The 21,349-nt window shown below is 38.9% G+C and overlaps 1 protein-coding gene across 1 annotated transcript in view; it reads right to left on the bottom strand.

Moving 5' to 3' along the window:
* Nucleotides 1-13: 13 nt before the first annotated feature.
* Nucleotides 14-21,349, bottom strand: part of LOC105427382 (C-Maf-inducing protein) — a 34,450-nt gene continuing 13,114 nt past the window's right edge. The window contains exons 2-9 of the mRNA XM_011639084.3: nucleotides 7,858-8,043; nucleotides 6,010-6,435; nucleotides 5,573-5,721; nucleotides 5,380-5,469; nucleotides 5,013-5,265; nucleotides 3,698-3,955; nucleotides 3,216-3,516; nucleotides 14-2,874 (exon numbers count right to left, since the gene is read on the bottom strand). Of these exons, the coding sequence (XP_011637386.2) occupies nucleotides 2,750-2,874; nucleotides 3,216-3,516; nucleotides 3,698-3,955; nucleotides 5,013-5,265; nucleotides 5,380-5,469; nucleotides 5,573-5,721; nucleotides 6,010-6,435; nucleotides 7,858-8,043 (1,788 nt within the window). The 3' untranslated portion in view covers nucleotides 14-2,749. The remainder of the gene's footprint in view (nucleotides 2,875-3,215; nucleotides 3,517-3,697; nucleotides 3,956-5,012; nucleotides 5,266-5,379; nucleotides 5,470-5,572; nucleotides 5,722-6,009; nucleotides 6,436-7,857; nucleotides 8,044-21,349) is intronic.

Genomic DNA, 21,349 nt, shown 5'->3' with positions numbered 1-21,349 from the left:
ACAGATGACAATGTTCTTCGATTAAACAATTTATTCGTACGAAAATGTCAAAGAAAGATATGATTATTAATAATTTAACACTGAATCATCCGATCATTCTCGTAACACGTTTAACAGAGCATGTTTTACAGATTTTTCACCTGCATCGGCTAAAATTACATGCGAATAAATGATTTAAGGGTAAAACTTAAAGAGAAACCTAGCCTTTGGCGAGTCGCGAAAGCCAAGCATCGGCGCAAGATCGCGAATCTCGCTGATGCGTGAAAGACAACGAAAGGCGTGACGGAACGGATATAGTGAGGTATTAAATTCGAATTTTATTTGTTTCGCTCACAGAGGCCTGTGACGCTGAGGAATTAATTCGAGTGATTATTTTGTGGCTCCCTAAGTTTATAAGATCCTTATTGAAATTGACGTAAACAGTCTTCTTACAATGCTTGTTCCCTTGCGGCATTACAATAATCGAGACGAGATTTTTTTTTTTTTATGAAATCGCCGAATCGTCATCGCTGCGACTCCCATGCGACGGCCGAATTCTGCCACTCTTCGAGAGTGGCACCCTCTCTCTTTCTCTCCTTTCTCTTGTCGGCGCTCTAAACTCGAAATATCGACTAAATCCCCCTAAACGCGTGTTCACGCTAATACGAGTTGGATCGTGCGACATACATGTGATATTATTGTAATATATAAATACGAGAAGGTTTCTAGCTAGAGAATAAATTATTAAAATCTATCTAATTGATCGAAGGAGAAACGGGAGAGGGAGACGATCCTTAATTGTCTACCTATCTATTTACATTAAGGAACGAAATGCATGTTGTGCGAGTCCACGTCGTCCGCGACTCGCGGAGCTTCGCCGCGCTTACGATGGAAACGCGGAAATGCGAGACTTCCGCGATTTCGCGACAGGACGCGGGAACGCTTCGAAGCTTCGCTCGTTTTATTTTTTACTAGAGTAAAATCGCGTCCGTGACGCGACGCGCGCGTGTTGTGGCAGTGGTCGCTCAGAACTCGCTGATTAAGGCAGTTGGGCACGCCTCGAACGGAAAGGGATAAGTCGGTAGTGTCCCCCGACGAGAAGGGCACTTGACGCACGGGGATCGATTGGCGGTTGCCGTCCGGCAACACGCTGACACACGATTGAGAACAGTCTTTATTTCGCGTCGAAGATCGCAAAGGGTCGTTACAGTTACTATCATCATCATTATCATCTTGTGATCTTTGCTGGTTGTTGTTACTCAAGAATCTCTCTTGTAATCAACTTTTGCTTCTTAATGAATTTGGTAAAACGCACGACAATTTCTTTCTTGTCTCTGTAAACCACCGAGAAGCAAGTTTACAGAAAGGCAGGAAAGATTTCTCGTTATGCGAAGTTATGCCAGCAATAACCATTTCATTATTACTCCCACAACGCAAAAAATTTTCTTTCATGACACGACGGATCGGAACAACTTTCAATTTCGTCGCGAATGATGAACACGATGCTACTTAGCAACGCGCATCTTTGATAAACGAAAGTCAAATATACAGCGATATACAGACGATATTTGTAATCTCCGTCATAAAGTAATATTAATAAGAAATAATATCACACGAGTATAAAAAAAATACAAGAGACTGGACAAAAGAAGGAAGATATTGCGCCTCTAACGCTTTAATAACGCGTAGAAACGCTTTTTTCTAGAAGTAAAAATAGATGGAGGAAGGACTTACTAAAATTACTATTAAAATTGACGCTCGACGAAACTGGCCTTCACAGTTGCGTAAAAACGTGAATAGCCATTAAGTGCGGTTGTTAATGGCCATTTTCGATTAGAATCGCCGAGACAAGCGCGTTACTTCTGCACGATACATCGCATTTGTCCGCGCAAATATTCCCTTCGCCGACCGCCGGGTGGACAACTTACCGTGTAACCAATTCACATTCCTCGACTTTAACGATCACGAGTCTTCAAACGATCATTACATGCCTTCTCACATATCTCCATTTGTCTCTCGAACAAATTTTTGCATTCTATGCAAATGCTGAGAGACCGCTTGTCGCACGCCAAATATTTATTTATTCACACAGAATATGTGTCTTTCCTGGAAACTGACGTCTGACAGTGAGTTCACAGTGCTGGAATGTTCGTGAAAAGTGCAGTCTCCCGTCGACAATGCGCGTTTAAATTAATTAACATTCTTTGCGAGAGTGTCACTTAATATGAATTTTCGGACAAAACCTTGACCTATCTCGCAATATCATAAATAATATTAATTTGGAAAATGGAAGATACGTTATATGGACACGCGAATATATATGTACTGATACTGTCGATCTATCGCGCATATTTATCGCCCTCTGGAAAGGAACCAATCGTCAATCAATTAAACTGGAAGAAGCAAGATACGTCGAAGATACGTAAAAACAGCGTAAAAGATTCTTTCTTCACTTATCCTGCATAGTACTTAATAGAAGACTTTGTTTTCTTCTATTCGAAAGAATTCACTGGCGAAAGTCCTTAGCTTTCGGCGATCATTTCGCAACAAAACTTCGAAGCAAAACGAACGCGTTTATCACGCCCAATGCTCAATATCCGGATCGGATTGATTACATTGATTAGTTGCGAACATTACTTCGTGATGTCTCTTGAGTTTTCTTCCGACCAACCAAGTCTGAGGATCCGAATAACCTCATTACCAGCGTTATTTCTTTGTTCATCTCGTCGCAACGATCGCCGATGGGCGAGACGCTGGACGCAAACTCGGGTCACCAGGCCTCCGTATATCGAACGTCGAATTCCTGCAGGGCCGGCAGTCGCTTCTTCAAAGACTCAAATGTCTGAGCCGATAGCTTCGTGCTGTTCAGATTCAATTTCCTTAGGCTGGTTAATGCTGCAACGAAGCAATAGAACTTTCTTTGAGCAACAGAGATATACAAGTCATATCGAATAAATCGAAACTTGAAAATAAAAATTAATTTAATTAAATTCAACATTAATTAAAATATTAAATTACATTTCTTACTTTTTACCTCGTATACAGTATATAGAAAAGTTGTACGCTTAATACTTTTCTACATGCATATCTCTTAAGATATGTTATTTGATATACATGTTATTTCTTACAGTTTACTTAGTCTTTTCTAACTCTTTAATTCGCTTTCACACATTCATCATCATGATTCTTACGGAATAATTAAACCGTTGAAGTTTTCAGCTTTGGGATATACTTACAGGCCAACGTGGAGATGCCTTTGTCGGAGACGGGCGTCTCGCAGAGATTTAGCACCTGCAGCTTCTGCAAGTGCTCGCTGATCATCTGTAGGCCGGTATCACCGAACTGCGTAGCCCATAAGTTCAGGTATCTCAGCGCCGGTAACTTTATCAATTGTTCCGCGCACGCGGACGTCACGGAAGTGAAGGCCAGGCTGAGGCATTCGAGATTACCAAGGGCACGACCGCCTAGCAGAAGAGCGACGTCGGCGTCGGTCGCTCGTACCGGTAGTGTCAATTTCCGAGGTCCGCCTTTTTGTTGCTGACGAGATCAAGATCAAATATACATATCTCATACATAAGATTGTTTCAAGATATGATAAAATTTATCGTCATTCACTTACAAAAAAAAAAGAAAAAAAGAAAAAAAAGAGAGAGAGAAGAAACGCAGAAAAGCGATTGATTCTCCGCGTTGGCTTGAAATAAATCGTAAATACGCTTACCAATTCCTGCAGGTTCTTCTGCCTCTGGCAGAGAGCGGCATAGCGCTTCTTCCCGGATTCCGTGGACTCAAGTGCGTTGATTATCTGAAGTCTTGCCTCTTCGTTTGGCAATAAACGCCACTCGAGCATCAAGCACAGAGTCTCTTGCGCGGCGTCGCAGCCTCGCACCGCTAGGAGAATGCAATCATCACCCGCCTGCTTCAGCAAGGACGCGATGAATCTCTTCCGCCGACAGCAGCACGCCAGTAGAGTGGTGAGCTGTTCGAGAATAAGCTGTTCTATAACATTTGTAAATCTTCCGAGAAATCTAAATTAGACGCGGGAAAAATTCTCAATTCTTCCTTATTTCAATTACATAGACAATATATCACGGGGATGTACGTTAAAATTCATCAATGACAAAGTCAAGAATGAAATTTCTGCCGTAAATAGAAAATAGAATTTATTCGATGCAAGAATCATCCGTTATATCCTTCGCTCGCTCGTCCCGTGATTACTCAATAGACTTCATTAATTCCGCGCGAGCGGTGGCGGTTCGGTTTCGGCGGTTATTTCTGAGAGGATTGGAATTGAGAGATGCTGTCAATACGAATCCATTGAAGACGACCGCGACCGCGACCGCGCATCTCAAAAGAGTAATTCATGAATATTCAGATGAAATTCTCCGATCGAATCGCTCCGATCGTCGCTGAGCTTCGTGCCTCCTCGGGAATTGTTTTTGAACGACAGATCTTATTCCGGCCTGTGTTATCTCGCGAAAGCCGGAGCAATTCGCGCAATTCGGAACGCCTGGCTCGCGAGATTACGTTATTGAATATACCACAATCGTTTCGCGTGCGGATAAATTCGATGCCGTTACACCGATAAGCGCGATAATTGCGATATCTGTCCGCCTATATTCTTTCTATTTCTCTGTTAGATTTATTACTTGTTACGTATAACCTGAATATATAAAACACGGTAGGAACAATTTACACGAGATAATAAGCAATTGCCTTTATAAGTAATTACCTCGGATATTTTAATTTTCGCAGTATCTTATTAGAAATATTTAATATCAAGGAAATTTTCTGCATATGTAAAACGTATTCTTGTAAACGTTATCATCTTCAATCGTAATCAATTAATGAAACTTTTAAAATCAAAAGAAAAAAGATGGAAAAAAATAATAATATAAAAAAATTAAAAATTAAAAAAAAAACACTGTGTTTTATATTTTAAAGTGTCAATGAAATTTTATAAATGTTATAAGGAATGTATTTAACAATATACGAGAGAAACGTAAAGAAGGAATAGAAATCCAATAGAATCTTACCATCTCGCCGAATAATTCTCCGCGGTCTGGGCAAGCCGGGCTAGACGGCGCGGCGATGTGGATCCAGCCTGGCCGCGGTTCTCTGACAGGCAGCAAAACACGATGCACCGTGCACCTCGGGTCTTTCGCCAGTCGTCGCATCACGCACAACAGAATGGACTCCTGCACCTCTCTCACGGTCAAAGCCTCTTCCGGAAACGGGACGGGTTGCAGCAGTCCCGCGAGACCCGGACACCAGTCAGCGTACTCCGATCTGCAATGTCGTTCGCCTCCATATATGAAACGCGTTTTAGAGCCGAATGCAATTGAAATGACGAACAGAGAGGATGAGAAGTACGTGTCAGGTTGGTCAAAGCGATACACTTACGCGATATTCAAGACGTGCAAGTAACACTGCAACGGCGGTAACGACGGCGGCTTCTCCTCATTCAATGACGCGCGACTCGATACTTCGAACCTGCGAAAGCGGAATCAACATTATTGAGAGTTTCCCTTGATTCGTGATATGAATATCTAGTTATATCCATTATAATTATATCCATTATCGGAGGAAAACTTACCTGTGGAATATGGCCGCGACGCAAATCGACACGAGATTGGGGAGTACCCTCGGGTGCGGACAATCACTACCCGGCCCGTGAACTGACGAGATGTAATCTCTGATCGCCTGCTCGCCGTCGTTATTCTCGTACAATGCAGCGATAAACACCTATACATACGGAACTCAATGTCGTAACTTTCGCACATTCGCGCTTTCTTACCGCTTATCGCGAGTTATAAATTGCCCAACTAATTATCGTAAAATTATCGTAAAACAACAAAGGTTCATTTTTCTTTATATCTGACTCCTATATCAATAAAACTAAAAAAAAAAAAAACTAAAAAGAAAGAAACGAAACGCACGATCTCTTTTGATCTCGCCACCTGCTACGTTATGATCAAAGAAAATAGCGCAAGAGATGAATATAAACAAACCCACGCGTCGGACACATCTTACCTGCAGCAGCTTTCTCATGTCCGGCGATTTGCCAAAATCAACGGTGTGCTTCAGGCATCTCGTGATCGCTGGGAACAACATCGGGACCAGCTGCGATCGCGGATTCTGCTGCGCCAGTCTGGTGAGTACCCTCGTGAGTGACGCCGGCGGCACCGCCTTTTCCAGAAGAGGAGCCACTATGATAACCACATCCTCCACCCAGTTTTTACGATAACGAACAAAACCCTCCACGGATTTCCCATCTGAATCAGTCTCAGCGTTGGGCTCGTCCAACAATTTAACCACCGCTTCCAATGGGGCACCGGCTACCCTCTCGTCCTGGAGCGGCGTCCACAGAGCGAAGTCTACCATAGTGCGCAATTCGCGTAGTATCACGTCTTCTCGAACGGTCATCGACACCAGGTGTTGATACTTAAAGATGCTTTTCTATAGGCAAACGAATCGATTTCGGATGATTCGCGAATTCGAATTCGAATTATTTAAACGGCGAGTTCTCTCATTAATTCGGAAATAAAAAAGTCTCAAAGCAAAATGATAATTATATAATAAAAAATACTATGTAAACATGATAAGTATAAAGCAAGTTAGTTAGTTAAAAGAGTTCTCGTTAAAAAATTGAAATTAAAAATCTCAAAGTAAAATGATAATTGTATGATAAAGAATGATATGCAAACATGATAAGTAAATAAAGAAGATTATAGAAATCTCAAGATTTTCAAACGTATGATGCATTCGTTACAGCAAAATTTAATCATTAAAAAAGGATAAAAATTGCTTGCTGCTAGTTAATAAAAGAATTTTCATTAAAAAATTGAAATAAAAGATCTCAAAGCAAAATAATAATTGTATGATAAAAAATGATGTGCAAACATGGTAAACATAAAGTAATAGAAACCTTAAGATTTTCAAATGTATAATATATAGCAAAGTTTGTTATAGCAAAATTTATTCTTAAAAAGAATAAAAATTGCTGCTAGTTAATAAAAAAATTCTCGTTAAAAAATTGAAATTAACTGTCAAAATGTCGTTCTAAGGTATCGTCTATATCTAATGACGCTGAAAATTGAACTGAAACGAATCTGCCTTTCGGCGAACAGGGTCAATCTCGCAGATGTCACGACATTTAGACCGTCAACGGTATGGACAATGTTTTCATCAAGAATATAACGCCATAAACAATAAAATTCAATCAATCGTTATGGCTGACCCGATCGCTGCGATTTACTTGTCGTGCGGTCACGATGAGAAGCCGCTGATTAATTTCCCGACCGGATATTAAGTCGCTCGTGGGGACTTCTATAAAACACTGACATATCCGGGAGATTTGATCCGGCCGAGAACGATCGAGAACGTTCGCCTTTCGCGCCGTTATCATTTCCTCCTGCTTTAATCTCACATTGGGCTTTAATAACGCTATGTTTGCTCTGCCGTTCACTGTCGACCCACGTCAAACATCGGAAGGCCGATATTAAAAAAAATATTTGGTATCAGCGTTCGCATTCACGCGAATAACATCGATCGTTCGCCGCACGAAAAACGCCAGTCGAAAGATGAGTAAACGCAGTGCTCTATTGTTAGCTTAAAAAATTTTTGAGTTAAAAATGAATCGAAAGTCCACCGTTTTTTATCGCTATTAATATGGTAAACAAGCATTGGCAAATCTCGTAACGTGGCCAAATAAAACATTAATGTTAAACCCAGCCAACGTCAATGATTTCGCATGTTAGGCCCACGTAAACATCGTTTTGCACTCTTCAAAATCTTTGATCCTTGAAAACAGTCGCGTCGCAATGAAAATAACCGATTGAAATAGGACAACAATAAATAATAAGGATTTTCCTTACGTACTTTCCATAATATCGAGTGGTACCACTGGTCCCTCGTGTAAGCGTTGCTGGCTTGCAGAAGAAGCGAACCATCCGGCAGGACGATGCTGAGGCAGTTCTTATACACGGGGTCCCACCTGGCGGCGACGTATTTTCGGACCTCCGACATGCTGCTGTACGGAATAGGTTGTTGGAGAAAACCCGTGAGCTGGAAGAAATAGATAAAAATTTCAAAATTCACAAAAGCAGCATTCGATGTTTTTCTGTGGGAAGGCATCATAGTCGAATGATGATATCATTTACGAGTATAATCGGATTAAAAGTATTATAGAAACTATTTTGAACTTCTTATCTTATTGGAAAAACATTATTATGCAAAATGTTGATAAATATATCCATTAAACGAAATCTCCATATAATGTGCAAAACTTGATTTCCATACATCAAGATACGCCAATGTATGCATACAGAGAAGCACTAAAAGATCAATACGTTATTAATAGCTAACAAAAACAGCCATAAAATTAATCATGTATGACAATCGGTCCAGTTAACAGTTTCATTCAATTATATAATTAAGGTGAATAAAAATAACATCCAACATTAATTTTATGGCTAAGTCAGAATTATTTTGTATTCATTATAGCGAGAGACGTCATTTTACTAGCGATAAAAAATTTGTGATAATAATATTCTACAAAAAAAAAAGACAAAAAGAAAACAAAGAGAAATTGCAAAAAGAGTAAGATAATTTAGCGGCTTCTTATAAATCAGATTGACTTTTCGCATTTTATTGAGGAAAAAACACAATTTATTATTTATACATCGATCATCAATTATTTCAAGATTTGTGCCATTCATAATCGAATTATTATTGTCGTTTGACGTATGAACACAACAATTGAACGTTATCCACTAATTATATAAGTTTATCTATATAATTATCTAAGTTATCGTTTAGTATATAGATAATAAGAACGCTGATATGTAATACTGGCATTATTCTGCGAAAGTTATTATACTAATATCGATAATTTAACAGAAAAATGCCATACAAATTAATCTTAAAATTATCACGACACACAATATTATTGTTTGAAGTGATTAAAATGATTAAAAAAACAGATAATTATCAGATTTATCGATTTTTTTCCCTATTAAATTTCATTTTAAATGTAATGAGACATGACTACCGATTTTTTAGAAGAAAACTGGAAAGAGAGAGGTTCTAGGCAGTCAAAAGTATATATGAAAATCCCTCAAAGTCATACAATTTAATTTGCAATCTCACGCTTGGGGAACACGATGAATTTTTTTTTTAATACTAAGTTTTGAAATAGCTTCTCAGATTTTCTTTAGAAATGACGTAATCACACCTATTGTAACGAGACATATGAATGTATAAAGCGATACCGGCAAATCTGGCCGTGGCAACAAAAAAGCTGACTTGACAAAAATACGAGAAAGAAGGATAGAGAGGCAGAGAGAGAGAGGAGGATGAAAAAGGGACGATGAATCGAGGGAGAAGTTGCATAATACAGCCTGACGAGGACAATGCGCCCTGGTTCGCGCATCACTTCGGCAGTGTCTCGAGTTCTGAGACTGCAACGAAGGATGACGTGATTCCCTGTGCATGACGCGCGCGCATGTGTGTGTGTGTGTGTGTGTGTGTGTGTGTGTGTGTGGTGTGTGTGTGTGTGTGTGTACGCGCGCGCGTATGTATGCATGCGCATTGTCCGTGTGAATGCGCATTCGCGTGTCCGCGTGTAAACGTAAAATCGGCGACCAACACACAGAAACCCACGAACATCTGCGTGTGTAATGGTGAATGACGTCAGAGCGGGGTGCTGCGAATCTAGGCCGAGGGTTGAACGACTGTTGGAACAGACTCGGCCGAATCTGGGGCACTGCATCCCCTTCGCTAAATGCAGCCGAAAGCGACGCTATGCAAGCGAATCGGAGCCGATCGCGCTAGAATTCGCGCAATATTCTTGTACGGGTACGCGGTCGATTCCCAATTTCGCCCAATCGGAGGGTGCGCGTTACCTTATGCACTTGCTATGCTTAGCTCCTTGAAACCCGATCTGATTGGAAAAAGATACGATCGGAGAAAAGAGAGCGTGAGGTGAAACAGGAGGGAACAATTCATTGAGAAGTTGCTCACGATGCAATCTTCTGAATATTTCATATAAATACAGATGATAAATACAGACAAATGTTTTAAGATAGAAAGAAAAGTTCATGATGCGATCACGTGAAATCTCGAAGATTCTTCGTACGCGTTTATAAGGAGCGATCAGAGGATGATTTATTTTATTTGACTCGACGAGAGAGCTGAGTCTTTAAACCGAATATATATAGTCATGTATGTTATTGAATGATTAAATGATGAAATAAAATTCGCTTACTTGCGACAAATGAGCCGCATTTCATGAATAACGTTCGGGTTATGTTTATTTAGAACTTTGTGCACATTAGCGATTAAATAAGTTTCGTTGTTTACGGCGCGGGGATGTGGCATTTATATGATGCGCTAAAAAAAAAACGATCGTTGCGCTGCGGGCGTTCGCCGTTACAAAGGGCGCACGACGTGAATAATATGCAACTTTTTTTGCTGTATCTTCCGATTCCAAGGTCATCTTTTGTAAATGACTTCACGCTCTTTTTATGCATCTGTGCTAGACCGCCATGCATATGCATGCACCATGCATATTCATGCGTGACGTAAACGATAACGAAATGACTGCGCTCATTACTTACTAACTCTGAGAATAGCTAAATTTCGTATACTCATAATAACGTAATAACTTGATACATAGGTGCAATCTTATTCTCATAACTTTGCAATCTTCTCTCGGTTTTCCTGCATTTAAATCACACGTTTCGTACGTTGTAACAAAAAGCCACGGACAAACTTCTATAATTAAGACAATGGATAATGTTATATCTGAGCACATATGCACTATCAAGGATGCCAAACGTAAAGTAAAATGATGAATAAGTGTGAATGATACACGTACAGCTTGCTTGCAATTTTCTTTTCGCTCAACCGCGAAAGCGTAGATCCCTCCGCAACCTGTCATTAAATGCCTATAAACGCGTTACGCGTTCGTTTTTATTTTCGTCACCAAAATTTTCTTTCGAATTTGCAATATCTTTTTGTGTTCGTATGACACGCAATTGCATAATTCATTGTAATTGCGGTCAATCGAAATATAAGCGAAATATAAGCACAACGAGTAGCTCATTATCGCACATAGCGTTGGAATGACGTTGTTGCATTCGGAATTGCGTTGATCAAATTGCGATTGTTTAAATGTCATGAGACGCCGGCAATTCGTGTCACGAGTTCACGATTCGTAACGCTTCCTGTGCGTCGCGCGAGTCTGCAATTGTAGATTTAGTGATCGAGCGATTGCGTATCATGTCTATATGGGAAAAGGAAAAAAAGGCAAAAAGGCTGTTGGCACATCGTCTTTGTGTCATCGCTCTTGAATAATATTACAATATCTTAAGCGCGTCGCGCACAAGCGACCATTACGAACGTTCAACCCCCGTTTATCGTGCCGGAAAATGGAATGTCAGTTTGAAAAAGCACTGTGGGGAATTGGTGAAGCAACGGTGAACGAGAAATCCGTAAATTCTATCAAAAATTCTCAATTCGATGCCAGTAAAAATATCACAGTCGGATTTAGATTTTGTATTGACCGAAATTTTAACTCGGCATAGATCGGAGAATTTTTATCTCTTCTCTTTGCGATATTATATATTATTGAAACCTTTTCATTATTACAATTTTATATTCTAGCTTCCCACAAAGCGACAAAGTCAAAAAAAATCATAAGTATAAAAAAAATGACCTCTGAATCATCTCATCTTACGCGACGAAATAGAAATAAAATAATATTACGACACGAATTTTCTCCGCTTACTTTCCAAGAATATCGACATTGTCCGCTCCATCGTGCGATGCATTTCCGTAGCACGAATTCTCTCGATTTAGTATCACAAGAATCCAATTACATAAAGGAAAGCAGAGATGTGTCGCCGGCACGTGACGCAAAATCACATGTGACCAATTTGTCATGTAACATACATTCGTAACGTAATATACGAACTGCACGATATTGTGCCACCTCGCTATGATACCTTATCACCTATCGATTATAAAGGTTATGCAACGTTATACGTTATTCACGCCTGCAGATATTAAAAGTATCGATATCGATAATGCGCCGTGATAGAACGCGAATATCGAGAGAATAATCTCAATAGTATCGTTTTCTTTAATAATAAAAAGTTTTGTATTACATTACGCATTTCCAGTAAACAAAGTATTAAAATTTTAAATATGATTTCTATTTGAATGATATTTAAAAAAGATATGCCACAAAGCAAGTATTGAACAATTATAATCTCTTCTCTAATTTCACGTATTCAGTTTTATTAAAAAATTATATTTCTTATTATATTAATGATAAATGGACTTTTACTATAAACAAGAATAAAATAGATTGATCAGTATTTCCGTTCGTCGATTATTTTTGATATCCACAACTGAGGTTGTTGATCCAGAGTCGGCATCTTTAATTTCAAGTCATGCACATGAGTCATATATTTGACAAATAATAGGTTTATAGCATAAAAATGAGCGGAATACCATCCGTCTCAATATTGTCCCAAACTTATCGATTCACGAATATTCAAAATCCCCCTCTCAAAATCACGAGACGCACGTGACTGGCGTACGTACATGCGTAGCAAATCCTCAATGGAAATATAAATCCAACGCTGATACCTTTACGTAGTATTTTGTAGACTTTACATGTAATTGAAATAAAACACGATATTTTGCTCTGAAAAATAATTTGATCAAATTTTTCCATTTTTCATTTATAAAACGGCATTTATAAAACTGTCATTCGATGGGCAGTTTAGTTTTATTGTTTCTCGTGTTTTACTAATTTTTATAATGAATTTACGAAATGTATACCAAGAAAAGAAAGATTCTGTTTACAAAATGCCTCTCGGTCCGCCGGAAAAATCAGTCGAGTCGTTGCGGAGAGGATGTAGAAAACCTGCCGTAACACATCGGCGTGAATCTAAAAATATCCGCGCCCGTAAAAGCATCGTCACCGACCCAATCGCACCGACGAAAACAATACAAGATAAACGAGACGAGCGGCAAAATGAATCGATTGTTGGCGAACGATAGCAGATTGCGATTCGAAATATCCCTGGGAGATTGGTAGCACACAAATAGTTTTCCCAAGCGGGATGACGTACGCGAAATTTTTACGAGATCGGAGATTGCATCCGGAATACTTTATCATACGTGCGATATTCGTACCACATTTTGAGCATATTACACATGAAATATATCCTCCCATTATTATGTTCGTAATATCTCGCAAAATTGCGAAATTGAAAAAAAAATGTATTAATACGTTTCGTATTATCGCAAATATGTATTATTTATAACTGATCTTTTCTTATTACAATGTGACGATAAACTTATCGAAGAGATACTCAAAAACCGGTAAATTTTGCAAGAAGAACATATCTTTAACGTGAGTCACTTACACGTTTCTTATCAAAAGTATGATACCAGATGTTTCCGAGCGAGTTGAATAACAACGATGTAACACAATCGACGTGTGGCAATTAATCTTCGAAAGAATTCTCTTGAAAATCCAGATATGAAATAGAATATGAGATAGAAAAAAATTCAATAGAAAAAATAAAAAACAATTATAAGATTAAGAGAGCCTTTAGCTAGCGATTTATATAGAGATCGTTATAGAGATAGACGTTTCCAAAAATCCAGGGAAACTCGGCGCTCTCGACCGAGCGATTTCGTTAAATTAATGTTAAAGTACACAAGATTGATCCTAATCGATGGGAAACCGGCAATGTGAAGATATGTATTGGCAGCCGGAGAGATTTGATTGCCGGTGACATTTTTTCTCTTCATCTCGCCGAAATATATATAAAACTTCTGTATCTGGTATGGTCCAATAATCGCGCCGTGAATAAAAGTCTCCGTCTCATCTTCTCTCTTTCGCAAAAGTCGGCAGAGAACATGGATTGGATATGACGCATACGCGATGACACTCTTTCTTTTGTCCGATGGGCTGACCCATCGGCGGGAATATTTATTCGAAATGAATCCTTTGACTGCTCTCGCACACGCGTTACGTAAGTACGCGTATGTACGTGTGCGAGAAAATATCTCCAATACATTTTTTCGTGTACGCAATCATTCTGCCCGGTTGTCGCGAACGGACTGAAATTATATGTTGCACCGCGACGGCAGCGAAATCCCCGCCATAACGAAATTTGATTGACGTCTCCATGCTGATGTCAGCGCTAGCGCTAACGCTTGAAAATTATTCATTACGACATAATTACATTACTCGTAGATCCCGTCATAAACCGTTGCCGGAAGATCTCGCGGCCACATTGACGATCGCTGAATCAAACTTGTTTCCCGCTACTCATTGATAATGCACGGGCTGTAAATCCAGATAAAATCGTTTCAGCGACTCACGATCGACGGTCAGGCAGAGTCGACACTCGTATTTTAATGTATTTTAATTTAAAGCAATCCGGCTCGACCTCTGTCTCTGTCTCTTTCTCTCGTGAATTAATCGCTTATCTTTATTAAGTAACTCGTAAAACTGCGAGCTTACGTCACGTGTCAATATCTATCAAGTGTCAAACACGCTTCTTGTGTAAATTTTCATGATATATCTTTCCGTTCTAACTGCGTATAATTTGCATAGTTGAATAATAGTATATAGAACCAAGTTTTCTCATTAACCTTTATTATATATGCGTCACTTGATACATTCACATATGCATCTACGTGCAATCTACGTGAATAGTATTTGAAATGCAATAAATTATCTCTGACGTATTGCTTCAGATATTTTTGGATACATTTGGATATATAACAGATTATTCTCTCTCTCTCTCTCTCTCTCCCTCCGTCCTCTCCTCCTTCTCTTTACCTCTTCCCCCCCTCTTCCCTCTCGCGATCCTCTCTCTATCGCTTGATAAATTTTTTATTCACAAAGATATGTACGTGTGACTGAGACATTGTAATCGCACATTTACGTCTAAACGACTTCACGGAGAAATATACGGTATTGCTTACGTGAGATCAGAATCTGAACGTCGACCGAAATTTTTCAACGCGCTCCGCCTCTGCCTCCGAGTCGCGGCAAATGTTTGCGTTTGCCTGCCAAACACATCGCGTTAGACGCGAGTGCTTTATAGGTTTCTCTTTTACGTTCCAAGAGGCACACGAAACGAACGAACGAGCTTGTATTTTTATGACTAGTAACGGCGCCGTAAAAGCTAGCGCTGCGCTGCCTTTGCAATTGTTTTGTTGCGTCACGCTTTGTTCCAGGTTACCAGGAAGAAGGAGATGCGAATTTCCGCACACGCGAGCGTGCGTTACGTTTATCGTCGCAAAAATTAATTACCACGGGAGATTTGCATAGAATACATAGAAAATGCATAGAAATGAAAAATGCGCGAAACCCAAAGTTTTTATAGACAGATGCCATTCTTAAAAAAGAAAAGAAAATTCAAAAAGATGCGGAAATGTTTCAATGTAATTTACGTCATGTTGCACATCTGAAAATTCGTAGCAATTAATGATGCCGCGGTACATGGCTCTGCTGTAAAAAGGAACAGAATTTATACACGCTACAGAGAGAGAGAGAGAGAGAGAGAGAGAGAGAGAGTCTTGTAACTACCGGAGGCTTTGAGCAACGGTTCTTCCCACGGGATGTTAACTTTTAAAGTGAACCCTTTTTTTCACTTTCAAGTTTAACGAGTTTCAAAACTACATTCCCCCTGAAATTCATACGTTTCCTCGAACCGAGTGGACGATGAAAGTTGAGCTCGCGTTTCTTTCGGAAGGCCGCTAAGGCAAAAAGGCTCGAACGCATTTACGTACATACGCATTTCGCGCGTTTGCTCTCATTTTGCTGTTATTTGCCTAAGATCCACGCCGACTCGTCACTATTCCAGCGGCACTCTGCGCCCGCTAATTGGGAACCGTTGAGATTTCACAGTTATGCTTTACCTACCGCGAGCAACAGTCCTCTCGTCGACCACGTTCAACAGCTGTGAAAACGATTTAGCCTACCGCAGCTACTGCCTCTCATTATCTCTGATACTTTAAGCTACTCTCCGCCTTATTACCGGAATTTTAAAATAATGATCTGCGTGTGTACGGCGTCTAATTACAGAAAAACATTTCATCGTAATCGTTCGTCTCGAGATGCAATCGCGATTTCTGATGTTGCGTTGTATATTTTTCTTTTTTCTTTTTTTTTTTTTTTTTTATCAAAGAAAGAAGCTATCTCGTCGCTGAAAGACGTAGAATCAAGACGTTCCAAGAAGAAGCCACTTTGCTCTCGACTCGGAAATCCCCACGCTTCTCCATCAACGATTTCTGACATACCCCGTTTATATCTCAGCGATTCAAATTCCAACAACTACATCATTCACGATCGCGAAGAGAGATTTCAGCGACGAACATCTGCCGTGGTCGTCGGTCGTCTCGCAATGTTTGCACAATGACAGCTTCTATTTCTTCTCTTTTTCGAATACAGATTTCTTTCTAAAGAGAACAAACTTTCTTATTTTTCTTTATTTACTCTTCTTTATTAACTTTATTTTCTCTTTATTATGTTCGATTATCGATTATATAAGATTAGTCGGACGGTTATGCTTAACAAATTCTTTTTCAAATTACTTGATGATTATGAGTTCATCTAGAACGTTCGCATGAGAGAGATTTGTCTAAATAGGAACTCACAGGAATTATTGTAATTTAATGAATCATATTTAATTAGATTCTTCTGTGTTTCATTATATCATTCTCCAAGCTACTACTCAATTCCGCTTGTGAATCAAAAAACCAACAATTAATCAGAGTTCTCCACAGCATTCTCTCGACTGACTTTAACACATTCCATCATTCCTGCGCCTCTTCCCGGCGGTTCCTTCGCACGGGAACTGTTCTCCTGTGCCTCGCCGAGGGATTCTCGCCGATTTTATTCGACAAAGGCGACGAAAAACGAGCCGGCGAGCGGTATTTTACACGGTGTTAGCGCGAGGAACGAAGCGGTCGCTGCTTGAACGCGTAGCCCAGGGTCAGCTTTGACGTCAGTGGAACACACGCTCTTCCACACAGGCACGCATGCACGCACGCACGCTCGTTCGCTCGCTCGCTCGCTCGCTCGCTCGCACGCACGCACGGTTCATATGGAGAAACCGCGCCTGCAACATTCGACTCACTCGTGCCGATTTATTTCATTGTCCGAAAACTATCCCGTATCTCTCCTCCTCTCATCTCCTCGCCGCAAATTTTTCAACCGATCTTGGAAGCGATCTTTTCTCAAGGAAAGATCGTGACCTCGAGGCATCTGCAATTTATCGAGCGGTCGAAGATAATAACAAGTTTACAGTAGCTCTCGACGAACTAAGTTTTTCAAGAGGGGAAAGTCAAAATTGTATTCTTCTATATGACACACGATACAAAGACGTTTTAATTAGACGCTAGATAATGATATGAAATGAATATAAAAATTAAACGGGAGCGAGCAACCTGACCTCTCTCATCTTCTGGGAAAAATTATTTCCGAATTGACGAAAAGAGCTGTGATTTAAAGGGACATCTGGTGATTCTGGGATGGGATTATATGCGTGTGCGTATGCCAAAACAGCGTCGCTGTCGTATATCACCAACCGCGATTTGTCTTGTCGATCTCCTTCCGTTTCTCCCTTCGCGAGAAAAAGACACGTCACCTCGACGATGTATTTTGTGTACGTTTCAGTTGCTCTCATCGATTATATGAAGAGGTCAGAGGCGAACTCGCGTGAACCCCATTTTGACGAAGATTTGGGTATTCACGCGTCATCGCGTGGTTCGTGCGTGAACAAAAAGTGCGATATCCGATACAGTTAGTATTTCTTTTTATCTCATAATTCTCAAGTTTCCATACAATTCGAACCAATGAGCTTGGGTTTGATAGCATGAGTCTCATACTTCTATCACCATGATCTAATCCACGAAATTTCCATCCCAATCTCGCTTCTTTATCTTTTTTCCTTCTCTTCTCGATCGGATCGAAGAGACGCGGATGTGAACGACACGAGCTTTGTCTGCAATAGCGAAAGCGAGCGACGTATTCAAAAGGAAAATGTATTTAACGCGTTGCAATTTGCATTTGATTATACTCGGGATTTAATCATATTGTATACAACGCGGCGTAATTCTGCCGTTTCGCAATCCGATCTGGCGTTCATGCGCGCGATTAATATTCATGATAATATTAACGATCGAAACTCAAGAACAGGAAAAAAGACGAAATAATGATATCTTACGGACACATTGTGATCATACTTTTTCTAGCATAGCAACAAAACACTTGACAATGTAACCGATTGTCGGTGCTACATTTGTGACAGAGGTACTGGATTTTCCTACAATCTTCATCGGACAGTGTAATCTTTATAGTAGGACCGCTCTCTCGTGCGTAATATCCGCTTTTTTACAGTTCTAACGAGTGGATTCGAGATTATAATGCTGCTGATCCAGGTCGTTCAATTTAACAGAACAAAATAAATATTAGATCTCATATTTACCTTTACGTCGATAGTTCTTTGCAACTATGTGTGCAACACACGCGCGCACACATACATAGTTGCAAAGAACTATTGACGTAAATATTAGATATATATTAAATATATATATATATATATATATATATATATATATATATAGAACCTTATAATATATATATATATATATATATATATATATATATATATATATATTACATATATTTATATTATATATTACATATAAACGAAAAATCTATAATTTGAAACTATATACGCACATAATGCATTCATGCAAATCGTGCATGTTGAAGCGCAGAAATTTGCGTACCAATGTGATAAATCAAGACCACATTATTTGAATATCCGCAGATTGAACAAATATAAGAGAATTAGATTAATTACGTTTTGGTTATCCGCAGGCAATTACTGCGATGTATAATGAATTCATTTACGTCAAATGACACGGCGAATCTTTATTGCTACAAATCTATTGTACTTTGCTATTTAATACTTATTTAATACTTATGTATGAAAGTATAACTATGCGTTAATAAATCACCGCGATATTTATTTGCGAGCAAAAACATAAAAAGATTGATTTTTCTCGAACGATGTTGAAAAAGAGTTTTCACGATCTGCGAGCCGGCAGATTGACGTACATACACGTATGTTATTTATCGCGTCTCCACGTAAATACGTGCTAATCAACGTCATCGAACGAATGATTATCGATGTCGCGTTGTCGCGGTGGCTGCGAGCGCATTTGCAAAATGTTTCGGCATCGCGCAAAATCGCGAGAGAACGCGCCGCCGATGTCTCTCGGTTTTCTTATTCAGATCACTGCACAAAATACAGATAACAACGAACGTCACATCGCCTTGGCCATTTTTAGGAGTTGATTACAGTTCCGACCGATTATACTGGTCATAAAAGCTTATTTATGGAACAATGGTTAAGATACCATATTTATGTAATGGCGAAGAGAGCACCATTTTTGTGAATACGATTTTTTCTTGGACACGTTTGGAGTTATTCACGCCGATTCTCCGTGTTCCGCAAATATTTTGCATTCTCCTTTCAAATTTGCATTATAATTTTAATCCATCATCCATGTCAGAAAGACGAAAGATTAGTATATATCAGAAACATGCTAATATAACTTTAATTCTGCATTAATGTAAAGCTATATTATTTTGATTTAGTATGTGTGTGTAAACTAAATCAAAATAATATACACATAAATAATTTTTGGCAGGAATTGAAAATGTAAAAATAAATTATCCAAATAGCACAGAGAATCAAAAAAATAATTCATCTTGAATCGCCAAATTATGAAATATATTCTTCTTTTATTTCGTTTTTAATCTAAAAACGCTTATAAGAATTCCACTTTTGCTTTTTAGTATTTTTTGTCTCCAATTCTGAACTTTTCAAATATAAAAGAAAATCTTTTATAGAAGGTGCAATAAAATCGAAATTCTTAGATGGAATTCTTAGAACAAAGACCCAACAAATATATCTTTCAGAAATATTAAGTTCTTAAATTAATTACACAAAACTGAACGAAATGTATTGTCAAAATACTTAATTTTATCTCGGAAACTAATTTTATAGGTTTGCCTTCAAGGCATCACTAGAGATGCCACAATAAAGTTTCAGAGCATCACTTCATCATTATTTCATTACAACACATGATTCAAAAGTTTCATAATATTATATCCTATATCGTTTTTAATTACAAGAAATAGAATTTAGTTGCGTCCATGTGTCGACAGTACGCCATATTATTTGTAAATGAGCGATTCTTTTTAAACTCATTATGAATAGGAAAAGGACTTCTTTCAAAGCAACTTCGATTAATTCCACAGAAGTCAAAATATATACTTTTATAGAATCCTTTTTGGATTATCAGAAAGGAATTTTTTTGAGTTCATAACGAATATTTGTGCTGTTTCGGTATTTACGAAGTTATGAGTTTTCATTATTCTCATAATTTGCATTTTGCATTAAATGCGACCATCTGATTTTGAAGCTTTTGCTATTTACGATTTATAGAACTTACATATATAAATATATATACATGTGTGTATGTGACGTTTTATGAAACGTCAATCGTAAATAGCCGAAACTTCAAAATCAGACGGTCGTATTTAGCGCAAAACTATGGGAATATGAAGACTCACAACTTCATGAATAATTTATTTTTACATTTTCAGTTCCTGCCTTGTCAATTTTAATTTACTTAATGTGGCAAACTATATCGATCTTGGTCGTTCATAACGTATCACGACCAAATTCAAAATAATCCGCTGACTAAATCTGACCGTCTGTTCCGAATCGGTTCGTTCATTGAGTTATATCGTCGAGGCTTGAAGTTAAGTTTAGCCAACTAAGTGCAATCGCGTCTGATCAATCAAAGTTCACATAAAATGACTACGTTGCTTTACATTAAATTTTTTGAACCTTCTGAAAGGGAGCAAGTGATTCTATTTTAGAATCAAACCTGAAATTTCAGATAATTTCCCTTTCATTCAAACATTTTAAAGGGAAACAATTATATCTATCTCAACTACATTTGTATCGGTACGAAAGTGTATCGATCTCGCATGCATAGTCTCGAGTGCCTGATATTATTGCGTAAGAAAGAAAGAAATTCCAGAAGCGAGTCGAACACGCGATGAAAAGAACCGTTTGTCATCAACAAGTTCATTCGTTCATCGAATTCCTTTGACGTAAGGATGGCATTATACGTCACAAACGTCAAACGTTTTCCATGTGCGACACCATTCCTTTCCTCTCGATCGCCTACGATACAGTTGAAGGAAATCTCTCTCGCTCTTTATAGCTCGTCCCGCAAATCGAAGATG

Source organism: Pogonomyrmex barbatus, unplaced genomic scaffold (assembly GCF_055798465.1).
Source record: "Pogonomyrmex barbatus isolate J1 unplaced genomic scaffold, ASM5579846v1 scaffold4, whole genome shotgun sequence".
Lineage (NCBI taxonomy): Eukaryota > Metazoa > Arthropoda > Insecta > Hymenoptera > Formicidae > Pogonomyrmex > Pogonomyrmex barbatus.
The sequence above is the reverse complement of the archived record's forward strand: the minus strand, read 5'-3'. Positions and strand labels throughout refer to the sequence as shown.